The following is a 20,890-nucleotide window of genomic DNA, read 5'->3' as shown; positions in this document are numbered from 1 at the left end:
ATTTACACAAAACAAACCACATACAATGTACATATATCACCAATAACAATCATGTTTAGGTTCAATTTGGCTCTGATCAACAACCAGGATTTATGATACCCTACTGAAGTCTCATAACAATAATTACTTTAGAAACTATGGGATGGATTTCATCCAGTAATTAACAAGGTTCTAAAAATATATAATATAGTGATAAGAAAAATGCCTTGTTGTCGCCAACTATTCCGAATGTGTTAAAGAAGCCAGCAAGAATAGACAAACCCACGTAAAAGGAGCTTCAGAATAATATTAAAAAATCGCATTACTTGTTTACGTTTTATTCAAGACGCCACAGATAACACTTAATAGTCGGTTGAACTAAATAAATAACCTTTGTGTTTCTAATAATACATATAAAACATAATGAATTAATATAACTAATTAATAAAAATATCATATACAGTTATTTTCAATCATGTCATGCACTGGCATAAACAAATGTTTTTACAGTACATATAAAAAAATTGAAACCAACTAAAAAAAAGAAACAAGTTGTAAGAACATTTTAAATTTATTATTCTTTGTAACTCGTTAGGTATGATATAGTGAGTTTCCAAAGACTACTATGCAAGCGTTTCTTTAGAGATATAGACAGATAGGTGTTATAAACATACTCTAAAGCCCTGCCTACACTATCAAACAATATATGGACATGATGATGTTAATCACTACCATATTTGTGCACATCACATTTGTTTGTCACATAAAGTTTGATAGTGTAGACAGAGCTTAATATTGATAGCGTCTTCTTTGCAGTAACTTAATAATGTTCTCACCTCAAAGCCTTCTAGCATGGTCAGTGACATGGCATCATTGGCTTTTTTTGGAACATTTAACATCACTTCTAATCCTTCTTTCATCTCTCCTGTTCCTTCTTCACAACATGTCATGAGATCCTAAACAAAAACAAATTTATTTTATTAATAATTATTGTAATTGTTTGTAACTACTGTAGAGTAGCTTTTCCTCAGGGTGTTGAGTAATTGGTCAGATGTATTGCCATACTCGTATACCCTTAGTCATCAGCGCAAGCTCTGTGTTTACATTTCGATGTAAAAAGAAAATTGGAAGGTGTCTTGTTCAATAAAAAATTAGAGGAAATATTATTATCAAGATAATGACATAATTTCACTCTCTTTGACAATGATAATAAAAGTCTAGATGGGAAATGGGTAATGCATACAATAACTGTTTAGAAAAAACGGTCTGATTTTTCATAGAATAACAATCTATAAATTGACAGCATAACATGATTAAAATTGAATCCTCATATTTACACTATATTTTACTTTTTTTAAACATTGCTTTATAAAAAAATTTATTAAAAACATCATTCAGTACGAGGAAAGTAGATCAAAGCATCTAGCGTGCTACTTCAATTAGTGTCAATTCGCATTCATTTAACTATTGTCACTTTAATAGAGCTTTACCTTAAGTAGTAGTTGATACTTGGTAATCCTCTGTACTGGTTTGATTAGGTATGACTGTATTGACAACGCCAGATCATGCTTAGCTTGTAAGTCCTGTAAAAACATGGTGAAACATTCTATGGATCAGCTTACACTTAAACCTACAGAATTAACTGATATAGCTAGTTACCATATCTGCCAACAGTTTGGTCAATGAAAAATATCTAGGTAGTCAATTTATATTCAAGTGTTTATAAATAATAATGTAAGTTTGTGTTTTTTTTAGAATTTTAACTAAATATGTAATTTCAAAAGTAGTATTTTTCAATGTTACTGTATATTTGTTACACTTTTTGTTGTTATTTGTTTTGTATGTATTGAAATTTCTGTACAACAAAGGCAAATTAAGTTTCTTTGTATAATGAACATGCAATAAACGTGTTTCTATGTTTAATTAATAATATAGACATATTTTTTACTTGATTACTAGTTATTACTTATTAGTAGTACTAATAACAGTAGAAACTATGGTTAACAGTTCCTAATATATACTAAACCATTGCTTAAATACCTTGAAAGATATTTAAGCAAGAGATGCCAGAATTAATTAAGATACGATAATGGAGAAGGTCCTGATGGTGCTCCCTGGTGAGTGTCCATCTCAGACTCTGCTTAGATAACACAAGACCAGGTACAACAAACGTGATCTGTATCTAATTTGACAATAATACACCTGCTAACAGTTAAGAAGACAGGGTGAAGAGTCCAACTTAGATGCCAGAGTGAGTGTCAATCAATGTGTGATTAAAGGAGCAGTAACTTTGCTTTTGTATCTAAGGAGTGTTTTCATAATAAATATAAAATGTGATTGCTCTTAAGCTCTGTCTACACTATCAAACTAGTTTGACAAAAAAGGTGTGATGTGCCCAAATATGTTAGTGATATCATCATCATGTCCATATATGGGCACATCACATTTTTTGTCACATAAAGTTTGATAGTGTAGACAGGGCTTTAGGTATACACATACCTAAGTAAAATAGTAGAAAAGGGTGAGTGGAAAGGAGGACCAAATACTAATAATGTTGTAGATCTATGTATAATGGATTATTTACAATTTGTATACATTTTAATTGTATATATATTTTATGTTATACATTTGTTGCTAGTTTACTCAGGTATGTCAGAGTTAATATAAAGCTAATATATATAATAGAAGGTTTAAATTTAGTTTGTATATTTTACGACAACAATATCTTTAAGCATATTTTATTTGTTATGGAAGATTGAAAAAACTACAGTGTACAGAGGTAACTGACCATCACAGGCATTTAATGTTGCCAACACAATTAATTTTCTTAATGGTTTCATTTCAATGAAATGCGGATGCTGGGTTAATTGCTAACCTTTTGCCTTTCACATATTTCTTTCCTTAGTAACGGCTAATATACTGAGTTAGCTGTTCTGCCTCTAATAGAACATTCAAAAGTACTTACATCAAAGAAGGTTCCACCATGTTGAATAAGTAGAGCGTTTGAGTCTGGTTTGTTCTTGCAGTATGTTACATACATTTGAAACTTTTCAGCCTAAAACAAACAAGATTCATGTCCATTCAAATATTATTTATGTTCAAATTTATTTCTAATTCGTAAACAGTGAAAGAGTAAATAAAATAAAAAGATAAATAATTTGTCTAATGTCTAAACACTAATAAACTAAATTATTAAAGACAAATATTACTTAATTTAAGTTCAAAGAATATATTTGTTATCATTTAATTGTACTTACCCAGGATACAAAGCCGTGACCAACATTTTCTGACATGTGTTGATATTTTACAAGTTCTTTCAAGAAAATGCTAGACAAATAACAATTGTATTGTATTAATAAATATAAAATATAATTACTATAAGTTAAGAATGAAATGATAATGCTGGAGAATACTGTATGTATTAAGTGAATGCACAAACTTGAGTTTAAATAAAACTGGGAAATATTAAGAAGTGATGAATAAACAGTAAGTTAAGGAAGTAATCTAGAGCGTGGTTCCCACTAGCGACTCAACGCAATGCAGGGGCGTATTGACGCAAAGAGCTGTATTGCATAATCATAAGTGGGAACTGACGACGCAACAGTGCTGCAAACATCGCAGGTTTTATTTCACGCAGGCGAGGGCAAACACAAATATTGGGTATATAATAAGGGTATATTTTCTTACGTTCTGTTGGTTGTGTTACATTGCATCACTAGTGGGAACCATGCTTTATTGTGAGGATGGATATGATAAAAAGTATAATATTCTTACTCTTTATGAAATTCATATATTTCTTCAAGATTACCAAAGATGATGTTTTCTTTGCCAACCAAGCCAGATGGAAGATCAGCCATTGACACAGCCATCTCACACAAGTAATGCTGCAAAAAGGTAACAGGAAAGGAAAATACATTGATTGAAATATTCATCTTTTTTAAAGTATAGCTTTTCCAGGGTATTAATGTAGAAAATTGTTCACTCAATGACTTATAATAAATGCCCATAATATATAATTGTCTCATTTGAGGTTTAGGGAGTGGATTAGAAAGATTTGTGAGTCACAGTCCTCACACTTGGTCAGGATTGAACCCTGGAACTTGAGAATGAAAGGCAAGCATCTTAACCACTGCTCCACTACATAGTAGTCAAGTATTGTTAGCCCATGAGAACATGGTAACTATATTTTTTGAGCAATCCATAAAATAGAATAGTTACTTTTCTATCCAAAATAAAAACAATTAGGAATGTTTTACATTGATAATGGTGTACCAAGAGTTCAATGCATTGATGCAGTATTACTGTGTTCATATCTATTAGTTTTAAAATTTGGCTTAAGACTTCATTAACAGTGTGTAGCAGTTTACTATTAATATATGGACATGAATATAAACTTGTCTCTTCTCAAACTATCACATTGCTATGGTCAGAATGATTTGACATTTCACTGCCATTAATTAATTAGCATTGAATGTAAATCACCTATGATCAGTATGACATTATGGTCAGAATAATCTCTCATCATCAATCAATAAAATATCCAATATGCATATAGTAATCACTCAAACATTCTTCACTCAATCAAAACTACTGTAAGTTGAATGTGGTTTAGTCAATAGATTATCGTTAATAGATAGACAATCATTTATCTCTATGACTCAACAAAGTTGGAAATAATGAAATATTATGTATGAGCATAGGTCATGTTGTACATGTACAAAACATTGATTCCAATAGATTTTAATGTATATTTATCTCCAATACAGAGGTTAATATTAGTTTACCTGTTCCGAACCCTTTCTGAGCTTAAGGGTCATCTGCTGTTATACCATATATTCAAGGATTCAAGAAATGGATGACAGTCGAAGTGGCTAGAAAGAGCTAGTTATGATGATTTGTACAACCCTGTACACCTAGCTGATGACTACACTTACCTTTATACAATATTCTAAATCTCGAACATAAGCTTGTTCGGTCTGTAACAGCTCCTGCATGATGTAATCACGCTTTTTGGCGGACTTTCGCTTGCCTTCATTCAGCTCCTTTGGACTATCTCTAAGTTTGACCTCAAGGAGAGGATCAGACATGCGAGATGCATCCAATGATAGATCTTGGATTTCCTCCTGAAAACAAAAAACATTATGGACGAATACAATAAAAAATTAGTAACGTTAGTTAACCTGATAAATAATAGTGTCAATTCGGTCTCTGACTATGTACAGTATCTTAAAAGTTAATCTTAAATGCATCTTGTATCATAAAATTCATCATGAAGTTCTTATCCTAGAAGACTTGTCCTACCAGAACTATGGTCGAGGAGAACCTGTTTGTATGGCTACGGTTTGCAGTACCCTGCTGTAACCGCCCAGCCACTTCTTGTGGCATAAGATACTTTACATTGACTTGGTGATTTAAATACCATATTACACGCAATGGTTACCTGATGACTAACTCCGAGCGTGGCTTCAAGTCGAGCACGGTATTTATCCATACGTGTAGAGAAATCCTTGTACCGCTTGTCGACAGTAGAAACCCATGATTTGATACTTGTTGAATGTGAAGTAACAAGGTTGTCAGCGAGCTGGTGAAGAAGTTTAACTGACTCACGTGTTTCCTAAAAAAAAATACAAATTAAAGATAGGAATTTACTGGATTTTGGACGATATTTTAACAGGATAAAACATACATATGTTTTATCCACTATATATTTATATGTCAATCCTTCTCTCGATGTACTGTATACTTTTTTTTATATAAAAATGCCTCAAATTAAGCCAATTTCATGACATTTATTATTTAAACACTAGGACTGAAATATCACAATGATAATTATCTGATGACCTTGGAGACGTGTGAAATATGTATATACATTTTTTCATTTACTGTTAAATGTATTTTACATGCTTGGTGATAGGATTATTTATTCTATTGTTTTTATGTTACCTTTGCAGTTGTTTTAAAAGCATTGTGTTCATCCAGTAGTGCTTGAGTTTCTTCAACTGTTGCACCAATGTTGGTATGAGTTGATAAGTAGTACTCCCCACTGTCATGAATCCAGTCAAGACACTGAATAAAGAAAATAAACCAAGTTATAAAAGAACAAATATAAAATACTATAAAATTTAAAAGAAAGTGTATTATCACAGGATAATCTCTTGATACTAAACAAAATGTACAACAATGAAGTGGAGTTGTGGCTTGGTGGTTATGATGCTTGGCTACCACTCCAAGGGTCCTGGGTTCAAGTCCCGTCACATGTCAGGATTTTTTCTAATTACAACTCCACTCCCAAAGACTTGTAATAAGACTTTGTTTATGTAGAGCATCTTGTGTATATGTTTGTCTTGTGAACCTCTGAGGGTCCCTAATGATCAGCAATTGCTGGATGGATCACCCTCTTTAAAAATGCAATTAAATTGAAGGTATATCATTGTAAAGACAGGTGTTGTAATTATGTTTTTAATTACTCTATAAATCATGTGAAATTTAATTTGGGTTAGACAACTTATTAGTTAAAATTACAGTGCTGTTAACACAGTATAAATGTCAAATTGAGAATATTTCTAAGGTAGAAATAATACATCTACCCATAAAGATAATTAATTAATTAATTAAACTTATTTGATTAAATTTAAACAATTTGGATGCAAGTGGACATGGTTAAGCTTGTCTGGTGTAAGACTGCCCTCACATATCTACATATAAGATTGCATCTGGATCAGAAATATTCATAATTCTTTAAACATTTAATCTTTAGGACAACATTTAAATGTCAAAGTTGTTTACAACAAAAATGTACTTGTACATTAAAAATGTATTTTATACCTTGCGTGCACTTGCTTCAAACATAACATATTTTGAGCACTGGTCAAGATGAAGTTTTTTCTGTGCCCATCGGTCAAGGCAGTTATCCTCCTCTTGTCGTAAATCTTCCAGAATTTCTAAACATCAAAGGAGAATATCAGAAGTTGTTAATAAAAATTGCATGTTGTATTTAAAATCGTAATAATCTTAGTCAATAAGCTTTTAGTTTCTAAAATATTAAGAAAATTTGGTGAGAAATAGTTTTTGAAACTCTGAAAATAAACTATTAGAGATGCTATCAATATCACCTTTTTTGGGAAACCTATTCAGAAACCACCGCTATGAAATTTCTGTAAAATGATTGACGGCAATGCTTTTATTTATGTTTAAAACTACAGCCAACCACTATTCAGGGGACATTCCTATAAAGAGGAAACTTGATAGGGTTTCTATTGTATATACTTAATCATGAGAAGAAGGCCACTTACGATGTATTTCTACTTCTAGGGCTTTAGTCTGTTCCCCCACACCAACATGCATATGCATTTGAAAGGGGCTATTGCACTTATTAAGATACTTGATGAAGCCGACACCATTCTTGCGCACCATGGTACATGCTTTAAGGAAACTCTCTTTCTGGTCTTGGTGTCGCATCAGCAGTCTTTGCATGTCTTCAATACTAATTGTGGCATTGGTGGAAGAGCAGCACCAGTCCTCTTCAACACGATATTGACGTACCAGGTCACTTAACACAGAGAATACCTGAAAGAAACAATATTGTTGTTTTCAAAATACTTAATTGTGATTCCAAACTAATCTATATCCTAAAATATCATCACTTGATTTACAACTAACTGACAGAATAGTTATTTTTCTTTCTTTCTCATATCATTGATCCTTCGGAAATAGAACAGAAGTGTTATACACAATCCAACACTAGTTTTGGTAGTCTATGAGTGAAACTGGATAAACCGTAATCAGCCCTTTCCCCCACAAAAAGGAGGAAAATAATTTTTAGTAGAATATACCCTACCTGACAGTTCACTTTTCAAAGAAAATTTAATTCCACACAGTGCACACAACACACAGGGTTGCTCAACTGTATTTTTGATATCTACCTGAAAAGGACCAACGAATACCACCACCATCTATCCATCATACATTCACTCTCATCATCTCTTCGTAAGAGTAGGGAGTTACCCCGGTGTACTGGTCCATTCAGCCCATGTCATTGTGGACAGACAAACGGGCACCATTAGGGGAGAAGAAAGTTATTGTGCCCAATTCAGCCCAGTAGGCTGCAAGTCACAGGCTATTCCCCCACATTTACATTTTTTTTATTTAAAATATTAACAATACACAAAAAGATTGATCACTTACTCTCTCTGATGTTTTGTAAAAGTTACTGGCAAAAGTAAACAGTTTTTGCCTGTCCTCTGCCATCATAATTAGCTGGTGCCAGTGGGTTTCCACTTCTTTTGCTAAGTAGAAGATGGCCTCACTGTCATAGTGTTCACCATCTATCAGGAGTTCAGCTCTATTCTGTAGCTGTATTGCACTTTCTTGGGTTTTCTGAAATAAAAATAAATCTTAGATGTTATACTAGATAATGATACTCCTAGAAATAAACTGCAATTACTCACTACATTAAAAGACTCTGAAATCTAACAAAAATCTTAGTCCTTATAAGAAAAAACAACTTTACGTTGGCAATTGCATCTGCTGCAGTGCATAAATGTTTAATGACACTCCAAGCGAATACTTTGAAACAAATGTACATTGTAGATAGGCCTAAGAAGGAGCTGATTGTATCGGCTCAATACGGATTTCATATGCATTTATGAGACACAGGTTTAGGCTTACAATACAGGTCTAATTGTTAAAAATACTTTTATGCTGTTTTTGATAGTACTGGCTCTTTAAGATTTATAAATGATAAATGTTCAAACATTTTGTTTTCTACAAAGATTATAAAGCTATTGGCAGACTGTAAAAATGACTAATTCATGTTCTTGGTCAGTTATATATTCACATCATGTCAAATTCTGATGAGTTAGAACATAAATATTATCACCGCTTGATCCTATATATTTCATTTTAAGCAAGAGGTTATTCGATGCATTTCATTTTAATTCTCACCTCAATCGTCAGCTCAAATTGCTGATGCTCTCTCAGTAGATTTTCAGCGTCTTGCTGATTTGTTATAATGGTTGTCATGGTAGCCAGCATGGCTTCTTCAGTCTTTATCCAGCCTAATACCTATACAGATATGTCATAATTATTTTTAATTAAATATAAAAAAAGCTTAATTAAAAAACTAAAATGCAAGTAATTATTATTTATTGCTGCTTTTGAACTCAATATAAAAATAAAAATCTTCTTTCATAAATCAGAATAATGAAAAAAAAAATGAACTTCCACAAATCAAAATAATGATAAAGAGTCTAGTTCAGTTGCCTCACAATATGTTTTCACTAAATTAAACTTTTCCAAAGAGCTCTATCCCTTCCTGTATATCTTAATACCAATGCAAAAAATGCAAGTAATTGCAATACGTAATTGATGCCAAAGTGGGGTACAGATTCTACCTGACGATACTACTATTACCAACCTGATAGGCTGCAAACTAAAAAAAAATGCAGGTAAATGCAACACGTAATTGATGCCAAAGTGGGTTGGAGAGTCTAACTGATGATATTACTATTACCAACCTGATGGGCTTCAAACTCAAAATGTCTGAGATGTATGCATTGATCCAGCAGAAGACGTCTTATAGCACCAAGCTTCTCAACATCTTGGTATTCCTCATGGATTAGTTCCAGTAGCACCTGGATGCGAGTCTGAGCCGTCATCTCACGCTCTGACATCATATCCACTCTATTAGCCTCAAAAGCCTGATTTAACTCTTGCCCCTGAAAAAATAAAATAATAGCATTTGTCAACTATGGAAAGAAAGCTTATAATTGAAATAAAAAGCTTACTTAAAATCTCAATATTGAGTTACGGTAGCTTTTACTTAATTTACATCTTTATAATCCCCCTTTTTAGATTATACAATAAAATATTGACGACTACCAAGCAATTGAGTTTTTCGGTTAAGCGATTAATATAAACCTGAGCCGGATGGTTCAGGAAAAACTGAAGTATTAACAGTAATGATTATTTATATTTCCGAATTTAAAAAATCGATAGTACATTCAAACATCAAATTATGGCTGGGTTCGTACAAACTACTTTTTACACCTTTACACCTAGTAAGAAAAAGGAGATTTATTTAAATCCATTAAATAATTATACAAATTCTAAATTTAATCTACATCCAGTTTACTTCAAAAATCATTAGTATAAAGCAGACTGGTTTACAAGCTCCTTAGGGTAATCTATCCTTATAGAAATTTCTTATGTTCATAACCCTATCTAATTAGCAACGGTTGAAGTACGTCATCATCGGGTATCAGATGGTTTCGCTAATGAATCTATGCAATGGAAACTAGGAGAATTTCACAGATTCTTAAGTTTGTACTTAAATAGATTCATATTGCTTTAGCTTTGTAGACCCTATTCATGGCAACACAAACATATGGCCAAATTAAAAAACTGGAATTTGAAACTATAATACTTAGTGGTTCATCACATTAGTAAAGCCCTTCCTAAAAAAATATCTCAAATCCAATGGCTGTATTCACCATTCACACTTCGCCTAAGGGAAACACTAAAAATTAAATGTAAATACAATTTAAGGGAAACACTTACCCTAAAAATTAAAAGTAAATACAATTTAAAGGAAATACTTAAATATTTAATATTTAAGGGAAATGTCTCACTTAAGTGTGATTGGTGAACACGACCACTGCACGTAAAACAACTTTTGTTTTTGGTCTAAGACAAGGAATAAATACTATGTATATATCATTACATCATATTAAAAAGTAGTTATTCTATGATCTAAACAATGGCTAGAATCCTACAATCTTGATATCTACAGAACTTGACTTCACAATTGAAAATAAAATACACTTAGTGAAAGAAAAGATTAATAACAGATGTTACTCATATCATCATTTCATTTCTCAATCAAATATCAAATATTAAATTACCTTTCACATAATACTACAGTTATTATTTTGTACAACATTAATATATTTAATATTGCACTTGCACTTGCAGGGCTGGTGTTGCTTAAAAGCTCTGCAAATGTTTCTGGCTTTATTGTTTTGATTTAGCTTTTTGCTTATTTTATATCTTCATATTGATCCAGCCACTGATACTCACAACATTGTCATTTTTTCAATAATTTGCCTTTGGATTCATAATATATAATAATATATTTTAATATAAATTTTGCTTTAATTTTGTGTAAAGGGCACTGAATAATGATCAGACTATTTTCTAGCTCCTTCCAAAAGTCATTTTCATCTAGTTTATAATCCAATTTAATATTATTTTATTTAATGATTTTGAAAAAAAAGTTTAATATACATATATGCTATTATAACTAAAAGTAATATAATGTTTGAACATGTAATTTTAAAATCTATCATAATTAATTTAATATATTCATAATACAGTACATAAACGATTTGTCTGTTGTAATTACATATATGTTTAAGCAATTTATTAATGGTGTTTGTTTGTGTGTGTACAGCATGTGTGTTAACCTATTTTTAGATTTTCAATGATTTTAAAGCAAGATAGAAAATTGATTGAACAATGAAGTTAATGAATTATACATTATTTATCTGACACACATTTTATGTTAATTGATATGTTGTATGTGTATACATGAATTGTAAGTGCATGTATTAACTTGTTTATACAAACAGGCGTCACTAAGATTTAAAGATGAGATCAATGGCATCATCACATGTCTGAATACATACAGTAGCGCCCCCAAATTATAACGTGAATTAAAAACTAGCTAGTCACATTATCATGATGAAATGTACAATTGTTAAACTATAACACAACTGAATGAATTTCATATTGAAATATAGCATATAATATGGTATATCATCTTACAGTTATTATGCATTGCTTTTAGCTGACAAAATGTCAAAAACAACCTTAACCTCATAAAAAAATAATACTTTAAAGTATATTTTACAGATATTTTTTATTACATTTGTAATTTTTATTGTTACAGTAAAACTGAAAGTTAAAATGAAAGCTGGTTTATTCTTGTCATCTATTATGTCAGTAACTATGTGTTACTATATATTACTTGAGTTTGTGATCAATATGGCAAAATATAGAATTAGTGTAATATAAACGCATGATTACTTATTGAAAAACTGGGATAAAAAATTCCTTTATTTTTCTAAAATGAATATCCACAAGATCTTACAAGTTACTATTATTATTACGACAGATTAGATGGACAAGAAGCTGACTATGGAGCAGGTGTACTCGGGAGAAGACCGATCATTTATTCATATAATAACTAAGCTTACCCGCTGGACAAGCCTGACGGCCGTATCTTCTATATCCATCAACAGCAAACAATGTTGTTCAGACATGAGCTCGGCCTTACGAAGGTCAAAGTCAAATTGTAGATCGGTACAATCTAGATCTGTTTTCCACATCTGTAGTTGGCTTGATAGCTGAAGCAAAAAGGTGTCATATTTTTATTTCATGTTTTTAAACATTCATGTTTAAAAAATGTATATATAATAGTATTCTAAATGTTACAAGCATAGAGAAACTCTTAACCACATAATATGCTGGACATTAATTAATCAATTTGCATATTGTGTAATGATAACATTTTACTGTACTTTTTCAATTTAATTGCAATACACAAAACATAACATCAATATTCATGACAATAAATAAAATGTGAATACAAAATTAAATATTATTAAGTATCAGTAAATATGAAAATAGTAATGACAGTGAAAGCACCCTTCAAATTCAGCCTTAAATTGTTTTGCATGATAGAATCGTGAGTCGATATTATTATCAATCATATTATAATTTTACCTCAAGAGCATCTTTTTCAAACTGTCTAAGTTGTAAGCACAGTTCAAGTTTAAGTTGTTTGGCTGCCCACATCTCATTTAACTGTAGCCTGTTGCTTCGGAGATTTGTGACCATGGTTTCAATGTGCCCGCAGGCTTCTCCATACTTAGCTTCTGGCGATTGCATTGCAGCAGTTCTATCAAAATCACAGAAAAGAATACAGTAATTTTCCACGAAAAATTGTTAGGTCTAAAATTGTTATGTTGCCCAAGCCTGACAGACCCAAAGTAGGGTTGGCTTTTCCTCTTTTTTTTTTCTATTTGAGCACAGAAACTTTTTAGCAGAAATTGAATGCATGAGTGAATATTCTATAGCGCCTTCTATTTTTATTTTTTATATTTTGGCTCAGTATAGTATGTTTGTTCAATTTATTTCATTTAACATAAGCTCAAATTAATAATATGAATATTTTAATTAAATGATCTATTTTGTTAACAAATTTATATAATGAAAACTTTACACCTGAAAATAAGTAGTGTGAATCTAGTTCGAAAATAGGTCCAGGAATTGTTTTAAATTTCATAAGCAACACATCAAATCTTACTCGAAATACATGAGTCATTTTAAAGGAAACTTAATCAACAGTGAGGTGTAAACAAAAGATAAAGCGCTTGTGCAAGATAAAACACTTGCATCACTCAAATTATTGTAAAAATTGAAATTCGCATAGTGAAAAACTTAATTGTTGTTGTACTGTATTAGAGACAATTAGAATATGGCTTTTGCGTAGCGAGTTACACATTTCTGTCTCTCTCCGCCCTCAGTGTGTTATTATGACTTTATACCTAATACGATTATCTGTTCACTATTTCCCTCTATTGGAATTTGCTGTGTATAAGCATAGCAAAATTACTGTGTTTGTGTGTTAATATGATTTTACCCATTTCCTTCTATACAAATTTGGTTTTAGCATAGACTTACGTAAGCTGTTCAATAAAGTGTTCCCCTTCACTTAACGTGTTCTGACACGCTTTTATTGTTATTGCTTGCTCGTGTTTGAACTTTGCCAGTGCTTTGTCTGCTTCTTCAATGCATTCCCCGACTTCTTCCGTGTGCAATTTATCTCTTAACTCTTTGAACCAACTTGTTAGCTGATGAAAAAAAAACCATTTTGATATTTAAAATGATGCATAAAAACTTCCATTAAATTTCAGCTAAAGAGTAATGTGGCCAAATAAATATGTCTACTTTTGAAAACATTGTCTTTAAAAAACATACATAAAACATCCATTAAGATAATGCTCTGTAGTAACCTTTATAAATCTATGTATTGAATTTATTGATATACTTTTATATATGTTATTAAGCATGGAAAATAAAAAAATATTTTTAATCCCAGTTTGGCAAATTGCATTGAAAACTATGATACAAATGTAATAAAAATACCAAATAATGATTCATTTTAATGGAAAAACAGAAATTCTAAACTACCATGTAATAATAGTAAAAAAAAACAATATTTGATTTTTTTTTAAATATAAGAAATTCACTAGATGTGCAAAAATAAATATCATCAACATGGAAAATGGCTATATAGGAGGTTAAACAAAAATATTTTTCTTTTCAAGTCTAACCCATTAACAAACCAAAGTTTCCCTGTAATGTTAAAACGTATTGCCCGTTCGTTTCACAGGGTTTTACTGTACCATGAAAAAATAGCAATAATAAAAAATACCTCTTTAATATGGGTATAAAATGAGACGGCCAATTCTAAAAGTTTCTGACGTCTTTCAACTCGATTAACAAAGTCAAATACTTTTTCTTGCAGAATGCCAGCAACATGACGTATTTCATCAGGGTTGCACTCTCCTCGTTGGCTCAGCTGATGAGCATTCTCTAGGAGGCGGTCTGCATTCGTGATTGTATTCTGCAAAAACAAACAAAAATGAAAAAAACTATTTAATATTAGGCAAATTATTAATTTATTCTCAGTTTGGTTAAAAATACTATACAAATACAGAAGAAAGAATAAATTAAAAATAAACAATAAGCTTTTATAGAACAAGGTTATAGGTCAAGATAATGTTAAACCAATTCTGTAATCGGCCCGATCAAGACAAGTAGCAATTAAACCAACCAACGTCATTTAGTCTATGTACTTGGTTAACTTGCAATAATGTTACCATGGTGACAGTGAGAGAACAGGTTACCTAATATTGAATAAACTACTGTTATACATTAACAATATGAAAAAACAACCAATTTAACTGTACATATACAGTATGCTAAAAAGTTAAATAGTAAATTATTGATAAAACAACAATGCTATATATATATATGTACAGTATTGGTAGGAAACACAGGATCTGTGTGGGACAAAATACAATGTACTCTAAGGTACACGAACAACCAGAGAGATGCACAGAAAATACGATACCTTTAACAGGGCTAATAAGAATATAGAAGAGTATAGATTAGCTATACAGAGCAGAGTTTAATTTATATAAATACATATTTATCAATTTCAAAATAAATGTAATATTGTGTAGTTTTTATGTAAACTCAATATGGTGATAAACATACAATCTAGAAATGTTAAAATACAAATTCTTAGTTTAGTTCTTATGTAGTAACAAGTAGATTATAAAGCAGATATAACAAAGTTATCAGGCTTAAGAGTTATTAATAACCTAACTAATTAAAGAATTTAAGTATTGACACATATATTATCCTATAATCCATTACAGTATGAATACATGAAACCTTAATAAGATTATTAGATTATAAATGTAAAATATTAATGAGAAAAATTGCTATAAAATAGATCATAAAAAAATCCATAGCCTACTAAAGAAAAAACTATTTATGTGTAACTGAAATATAATATAAAATAGTATATTTTACAATAGACTGAACAAATTACAATTCAATTATATACAAATAATAAAGTAAATTGTACTAATAATTTAAACTTTAATGAACATTAACCTAAATTAGCCAGGCACAAGAACTATATGTGCTATTATCTATCGAGCATAACATGTAATTTTCTCTCAAAAGCCTTACTAATTTGTAAACGAGACGCAAACTAATTGATGCTGATCAACATTGGAGCGCCAAGATGTTCTCATTTCCCAACTTGAATGTCAACGTGTAAGCTATCATGTACTCGTAAATCATTCGATACGGGAAGAGCCATTACTATAGATTTCAATTGTTTGTGCGTGTGCTTTTGTGCACACACACAAGCATAATCACATGTGTTTTCTATGGGTTATAACTGTATTAATGTACCATATATACTCTGCTATAATCCTACCTCCCTAGAACACAACCCAATGATGTCATATAACTACCATCTTTAAGCATATCACTGCCATATTTGGGCACATCACACTTTTTTTGTCAAACTAATAGTTTGATAGTGTAGACATATAGCTTAAGATATCTTTCACCATCCTATCATTCCATGTACAATACTTAAACTACATTATACTGATTAGGAATAGCACATCAGTAAACTTATTCACAATAAACCTGGAAACTTTGAGTAGTCCCTTGAGAAATATTATGTTAAAACTAAATTAATACATGGATGGATTAAATATTTCATGGATGTCTAGTCGAATGATATTCATGAGCAAGAATTGATATTGTTATGATTTACTATTATCATGTAAATCGGTATCATTTAAATAGATGCGAGTTCTCATGATAATTTTATATTTCTAATAAAACTTCTTTATGAAAAAGTTAATTAATTATTCACACATTCAGCAGAACACTCATTTTCAGGGGAAATTCCTCTAAAAAGGACACTTTACCATGAAACAAAATAGGGACAATAATGTTTAATGCATAATGCATAATTTCCTTAGTAATGTTGAATTAGTATAAGAAATTATCAATACAATTACAATTACTGAGTCATACAATGTTGGAAATTATGCAAATAAGTTTAGATGAGAAGCTCATTTTCAACAACAAACGTCGATAAAACCATTGTCTGGAATTAGAAATTCCAATTTGGTGGTAAATATTACTTTTTATTATAGGAAATGTCTTAAGATTAGTCATAAGTAAAGTGGATTTAGAATAAATGACAAAAAAACCCCAACATAATATTGTTTAAAAGCAGATGAATGGTCTAAGATAGTGTATCTGCATATAAGTATAAAAATCAATACAAACTACAAATTATAAGAGTAAAGGACTGTAGAATATTAAAACTTGAAGTCAAAATAATCAGAACATTATGGAAAGTAAACCTATGAATTTAACTTAAAACTTAACATAAACTATGCCTGTAAAATTAGTACTTTAGAATATTCAATTAATAGAATATTCAATCAAAATAATAAGCAAATGAGTAATTGGCAATGATTATTGTACCAAGAAGATTGATTATACTTATTAGTTTTATAAATACTTCAAATCCTATTAATAAATTTAAAGAGCTGAATGGCTACTCAAAAATATGCTAAAAGAAGTAATAGGAAAGATAACATTTTTAAGGACAACCAATAGAGACCATTAGTAATATACCTTAAATTAATTTAGAGGGTTACCCCGGTGAACTGGTTCACAAAAAAAGCCCCTGTGTCAGAGAGATTACCATCTATCTGATAAGACAGTGATTAATTTACTCTTCGTAATCCATGTGACTAAATACTTAAAATCTAATTTAACAACAAGGCTAGGAGGAACTCAATAAATAAATACAAAATATAGAATAAGTGAGTTTGTTGTGTTTTTTGTCCATTTTTACCATCATATACATAGAGATACAAAGCGTTGTTGTTTTTCTTTCTGGTGGATTAAGAATTAAAAGCCAATATTCTCTAGACACAATCAATATATTTTGATTAATAATTTACTTATTTCCATTTCACATTCATTTTTATTGTGTGAATAAATATGATATATCAAATAATTACTCATATTTGTATATAACCCAAGATTAAAAACACACATTAGTAACATTATTTATCAGCCCAACTTTTATGGACTGCAGTGGTCAGGATTGCAAACCCAACATGTTTTATTTTCAACATTGACTTTTGATCAGTCGTATAAATTACATTACCATTTGGAAGTGAGCCCTCAGGCAAGTTCATTGAAGATAGGCATTACATCAAAGTCGGCTTCTGATATTATTTTGCAGTTTTTCTTGTAATATATTCATTACATTAAATCTTAATTACAAGGAAGATTTCCTTGTAAGGATAATAATTGCTGTTTATTAATTTGTAGACTCACTTAAAACCATTGTTTTAGAAAAAATGTCCAACCAAGAAACTTGAGCTACATTTAAATTAGACCGAGGATATAAAAATGACCAAATTATTAAATTTTAATTGTAATTCACAAATTCAATATCAAATATTTTTGTATATTAATTTTTAATTTATTTATTATAAAAGGATTATATTAATTGAAAATGATTTATTTCATTATTACCAACTTAAATTTGAATTGTAATTCACAAATTCAATATCAAATATTTTTATATATTAATTATTTATTTTATTTATTATATTAAGGATTATATACATTATTCATGTGTATTCTCATAAACAACATTTACTTATTTATATACAGATTACCAATAATAATCAGGTTGGTTAAATAGCATGTCAAAAACGCAACTTAAAATAACCAGGTCATATGGTATTGTTATTGTCTAATTTAAACGATGACACATAAACCCAATTGCTTTAGCTTTTCCTTTTTACTACTTTAAAAGTAATTTCTATCTCTTTTCGGAATACTCTGCGTTATTTGCCCTGGGCTAAATCCTATTCACTTTAAACCATATACTTCAATTTACCATTTATTGTGTATCAACTATAATAGTACATTCTACTAGGCTGTTTTAAACATACAGTTAATTCTCTTTTGAACTAGCAACAAATTCAATAAAGATGCTAAAAAAATCCCTCTATTTTGTTTAATTTCTCTGATACAATGCTTTAAAACTTCATTTGTAAATGGTAAGGTTGATTTATTTTAAAAATTAGCTAGTATTTATTTTTCTCTTTCTATTTTACCTTTTGCAATTAACCTTTCATCGTCATCATAATTATTAAACCGTTCTGTATTAAAATATGACCCACAACTTTCTCAATAACCGATTGATTTAATTTTTGATAAATAAACTATACTAAAGACATCTTTCAGCAGTTTGTAGAGCATATATACAATTATATTTTGTAAATAATACCAAATCAATTGTCTACATTTTGAGTTGTTTGTAGGATCTATTTCACCTTAATAATGTAAAGATAAAAAGTTAGTTTCATGTTCGGCCCACTTGTTAATGTTTGGAACCACATGACTTTTTAAAAATATATCGTTATTTTAACTTTAAAAAAAAAATCATTAAAGATACAACTGTAAAATAAATAATTTAGCACAAAAAATAGTTTAACTGTTTATTTTGCCTTTTTATAAATGTCTTTTTCTATGGAAGTGATAAACTTTATTGAAACTGGTAAATGGCCTATACAAAGGTTTTTTAAAAATAATCTTCATTTTTCATGTTTTTGGGGGACAGTACATCTTTAATTTGCAGTATATCATCTGTCAATTATGAAATAATAGAACATAAAGTTTGAACCATCATATATCATCATGCACACAATACAACTAGGTTAATAAAGTAGACAACTGGGAAATAAGTAGTCCCTTCCTTAATGACATCATCCTAATCATCTGAGAAACTTAAAATTCAACAATAACCTTTTGCCATCTTGCATCTTATCAGATGGGGACAATGCCTTTTACATTACGTGATGTTTGTTTAAACTCTTACACTGGGAAGTACTTAAGAGGTTATGTTAAGGGGTATTTAGTGTTATCAAAGCAAAAGACGTATTTGTAGTCTTCACTAGTACTATTAATATTATTTAGACATTTGATTTTTATCAAGAAGTATTATCAATAGAATAAAGATGACATTTTGAATCAGTTATTTTCATGTTCAGATTTTCTTTACATATCCTATTTGACATAAATATTATTATTTTCATTTGTTATTTGCATTATTAAAACAATAGTAACTCCAAATAGTAAAGAAGTAAGTCATCACATAGATCAAAACATTGAAAACTAGAAAATGGTTAAATATATCGAAAAGTCAAATTCTCAATAATGTCTCTTTATGTGGAGTAATCCTTTTACTTTATCTGAAATTATTCAGTGAATGTTCTGTTATTTGCATTAAAAGCTAGAATAAAAATAAAAACAATATTATTTATTCTGGTCTATGATATATTAGCCTAGATAAATGCATTCAAACTTGTTATTCAATGCATTGAATATTGGAATATTCACATTTTCCTTGGAAACAACTATGGAATAAAGGCTAGAATAAAAATAAAAACAATGTTATTTATTCTGGTCTATGATATATTAGCCTAGATATGCATTCACAATTTTTATTTAATGCATTGAATATTGGAATATTCATATTTTCCTTGGAAACAACTATGGGACAAATAACATACCAATACATAAATGATTACCAAATTAGGTAAAATACAATATGCAAAGAATATCAATGAGACTGATGATTTTATTTGAGATTCACTCTTATTCTAATCACGAATAATATTACTATTCATTAATAATTTCTTTAAAATCAATGCAAGCAACAAAAAATAAAATCAACATCAAATCTATTTTTTACCGTTATATTTTTTATTTAAAATGTATATTTAAGAGAAAAAAAAATTATAAAAAAAATGCATATATTATTTTTCACTTGACTGAAAAATCAATTTTGAATAACGATTTACATACAAGCATAGAATATATATTATTCTTTGTATCTATATTAAAAGAATCTTTATTATTTATAAAGTTATAATGAATAAAATGCAGAAAAATTATTTTCCCAAAATTCAAAATATAGGGGCGGTATAAACCACAGCAATAATGTTAGCACTGGTTTAGAGTGCTCCCCGTTATTCATGGATATGAACTTTACAGGAGGTCTAGTGTACACATCTGGCTTGTGTGCATTTAAAAGAACTCAGTATATCTCTCAGACAGGAAGGAGTTGTACTGGTCCATTTTCAGTCCCTTGTTGCTATATAACTGTGTTGGGCTAACAACCCAATCACAAGAGTGATGTAAGCATACTAAA

At 30.0% G+C, this 20,890-nt stretch overlaps 1 protein-coding gene across 3 annotated transcripts in view; it reads right to left on the bottom strand.

The window, feature by feature from the left end:
* Positions 1 to 20,890, bottom strand: part of LOC144842301 (kalirin-like) — a 139,030-nt gene that overhangs the window by 64,600 nt on the left and 53,540 nt on the right. For all 3 annotated transcript variants that reach the window (XM_078698737.1, XM_078698754.1, XM_078698746.1), the window contains 17 exons: positions 14,477 to 14,668; positions 13,723 to 13,892; positions 12,763 to 12,937; positions 12,234 to 12,383; positions 9,495 to 9,695; positions 8,923 to 9,042; positions 8,164 to 8,355; positions 7,272 to 7,545; positions 6,805 to 6,920; positions 5,923 to 6,045; positions 5,420 to 5,593; positions 4,914 to 5,102; positions 3,754 to 3,863; positions 3,237 to 3,306; positions 2,945 to 3,034; positions 1,470 to 1,562; positions 816 to 935 (listed from right to left, as the gene is read on the bottom strand). In XM_078698737.1, coding sequence (XP_078554863.1) covers positions 816 to 935; positions 1,470 to 1,562; positions 2,945 to 3,034; positions 3,237 to 3,306; positions 3,754 to 3,863; positions 4,914 to 5,102; positions 5,420 to 5,593; positions 5,923 to 6,045; positions 6,805 to 6,920; positions 7,272 to 7,545; positions 8,164 to 8,355; positions 8,923 to 9,042; positions 9,495 to 9,695; positions 12,234 to 12,383; positions 12,763 to 12,937; positions 13,723 to 13,892; positions 14,477 to 14,668 — 2,559 coding nt within the window. The remainder of the gene's footprint in view (positions 1 to 815; positions 936 to 1,469; positions 1,563 to 2,944; positions 3,035 to 3,236; positions 3,307 to 3,753; positions 3,864 to 4,913; positions 5,103 to 5,419; positions 5,594 to 5,922; positions 6,046 to 6,804; positions 6,921 to 7,271; positions 7,546 to 8,163; positions 8,356 to 8,922; positions 9,043 to 9,494; positions 9,696 to 12,233; positions 12,384 to 12,762; positions 12,938 to 13,722; positions 13,893 to 14,476; positions 14,669 to 20,890) is intronic.

The sequence above is a fragment of the Antedon bifida genome, chromosome 1 (genome assembly GCF_963402885.1).
Source record: "Antedon bifida chromosome 1, ecAntBifi1.1, whole genome shotgun sequence".
Taxonomy (NCBI): domain Eukaryota; kingdom Metazoa; phylum Echinodermata; class Crinoidea; order Comatulida; family Antedonidae; genus Antedon; species Antedon bifida.
Note: the sequence above shows the minus strand (reverse complement) of the source record. Positions and strands in the feature narration are given on the sequence as shown.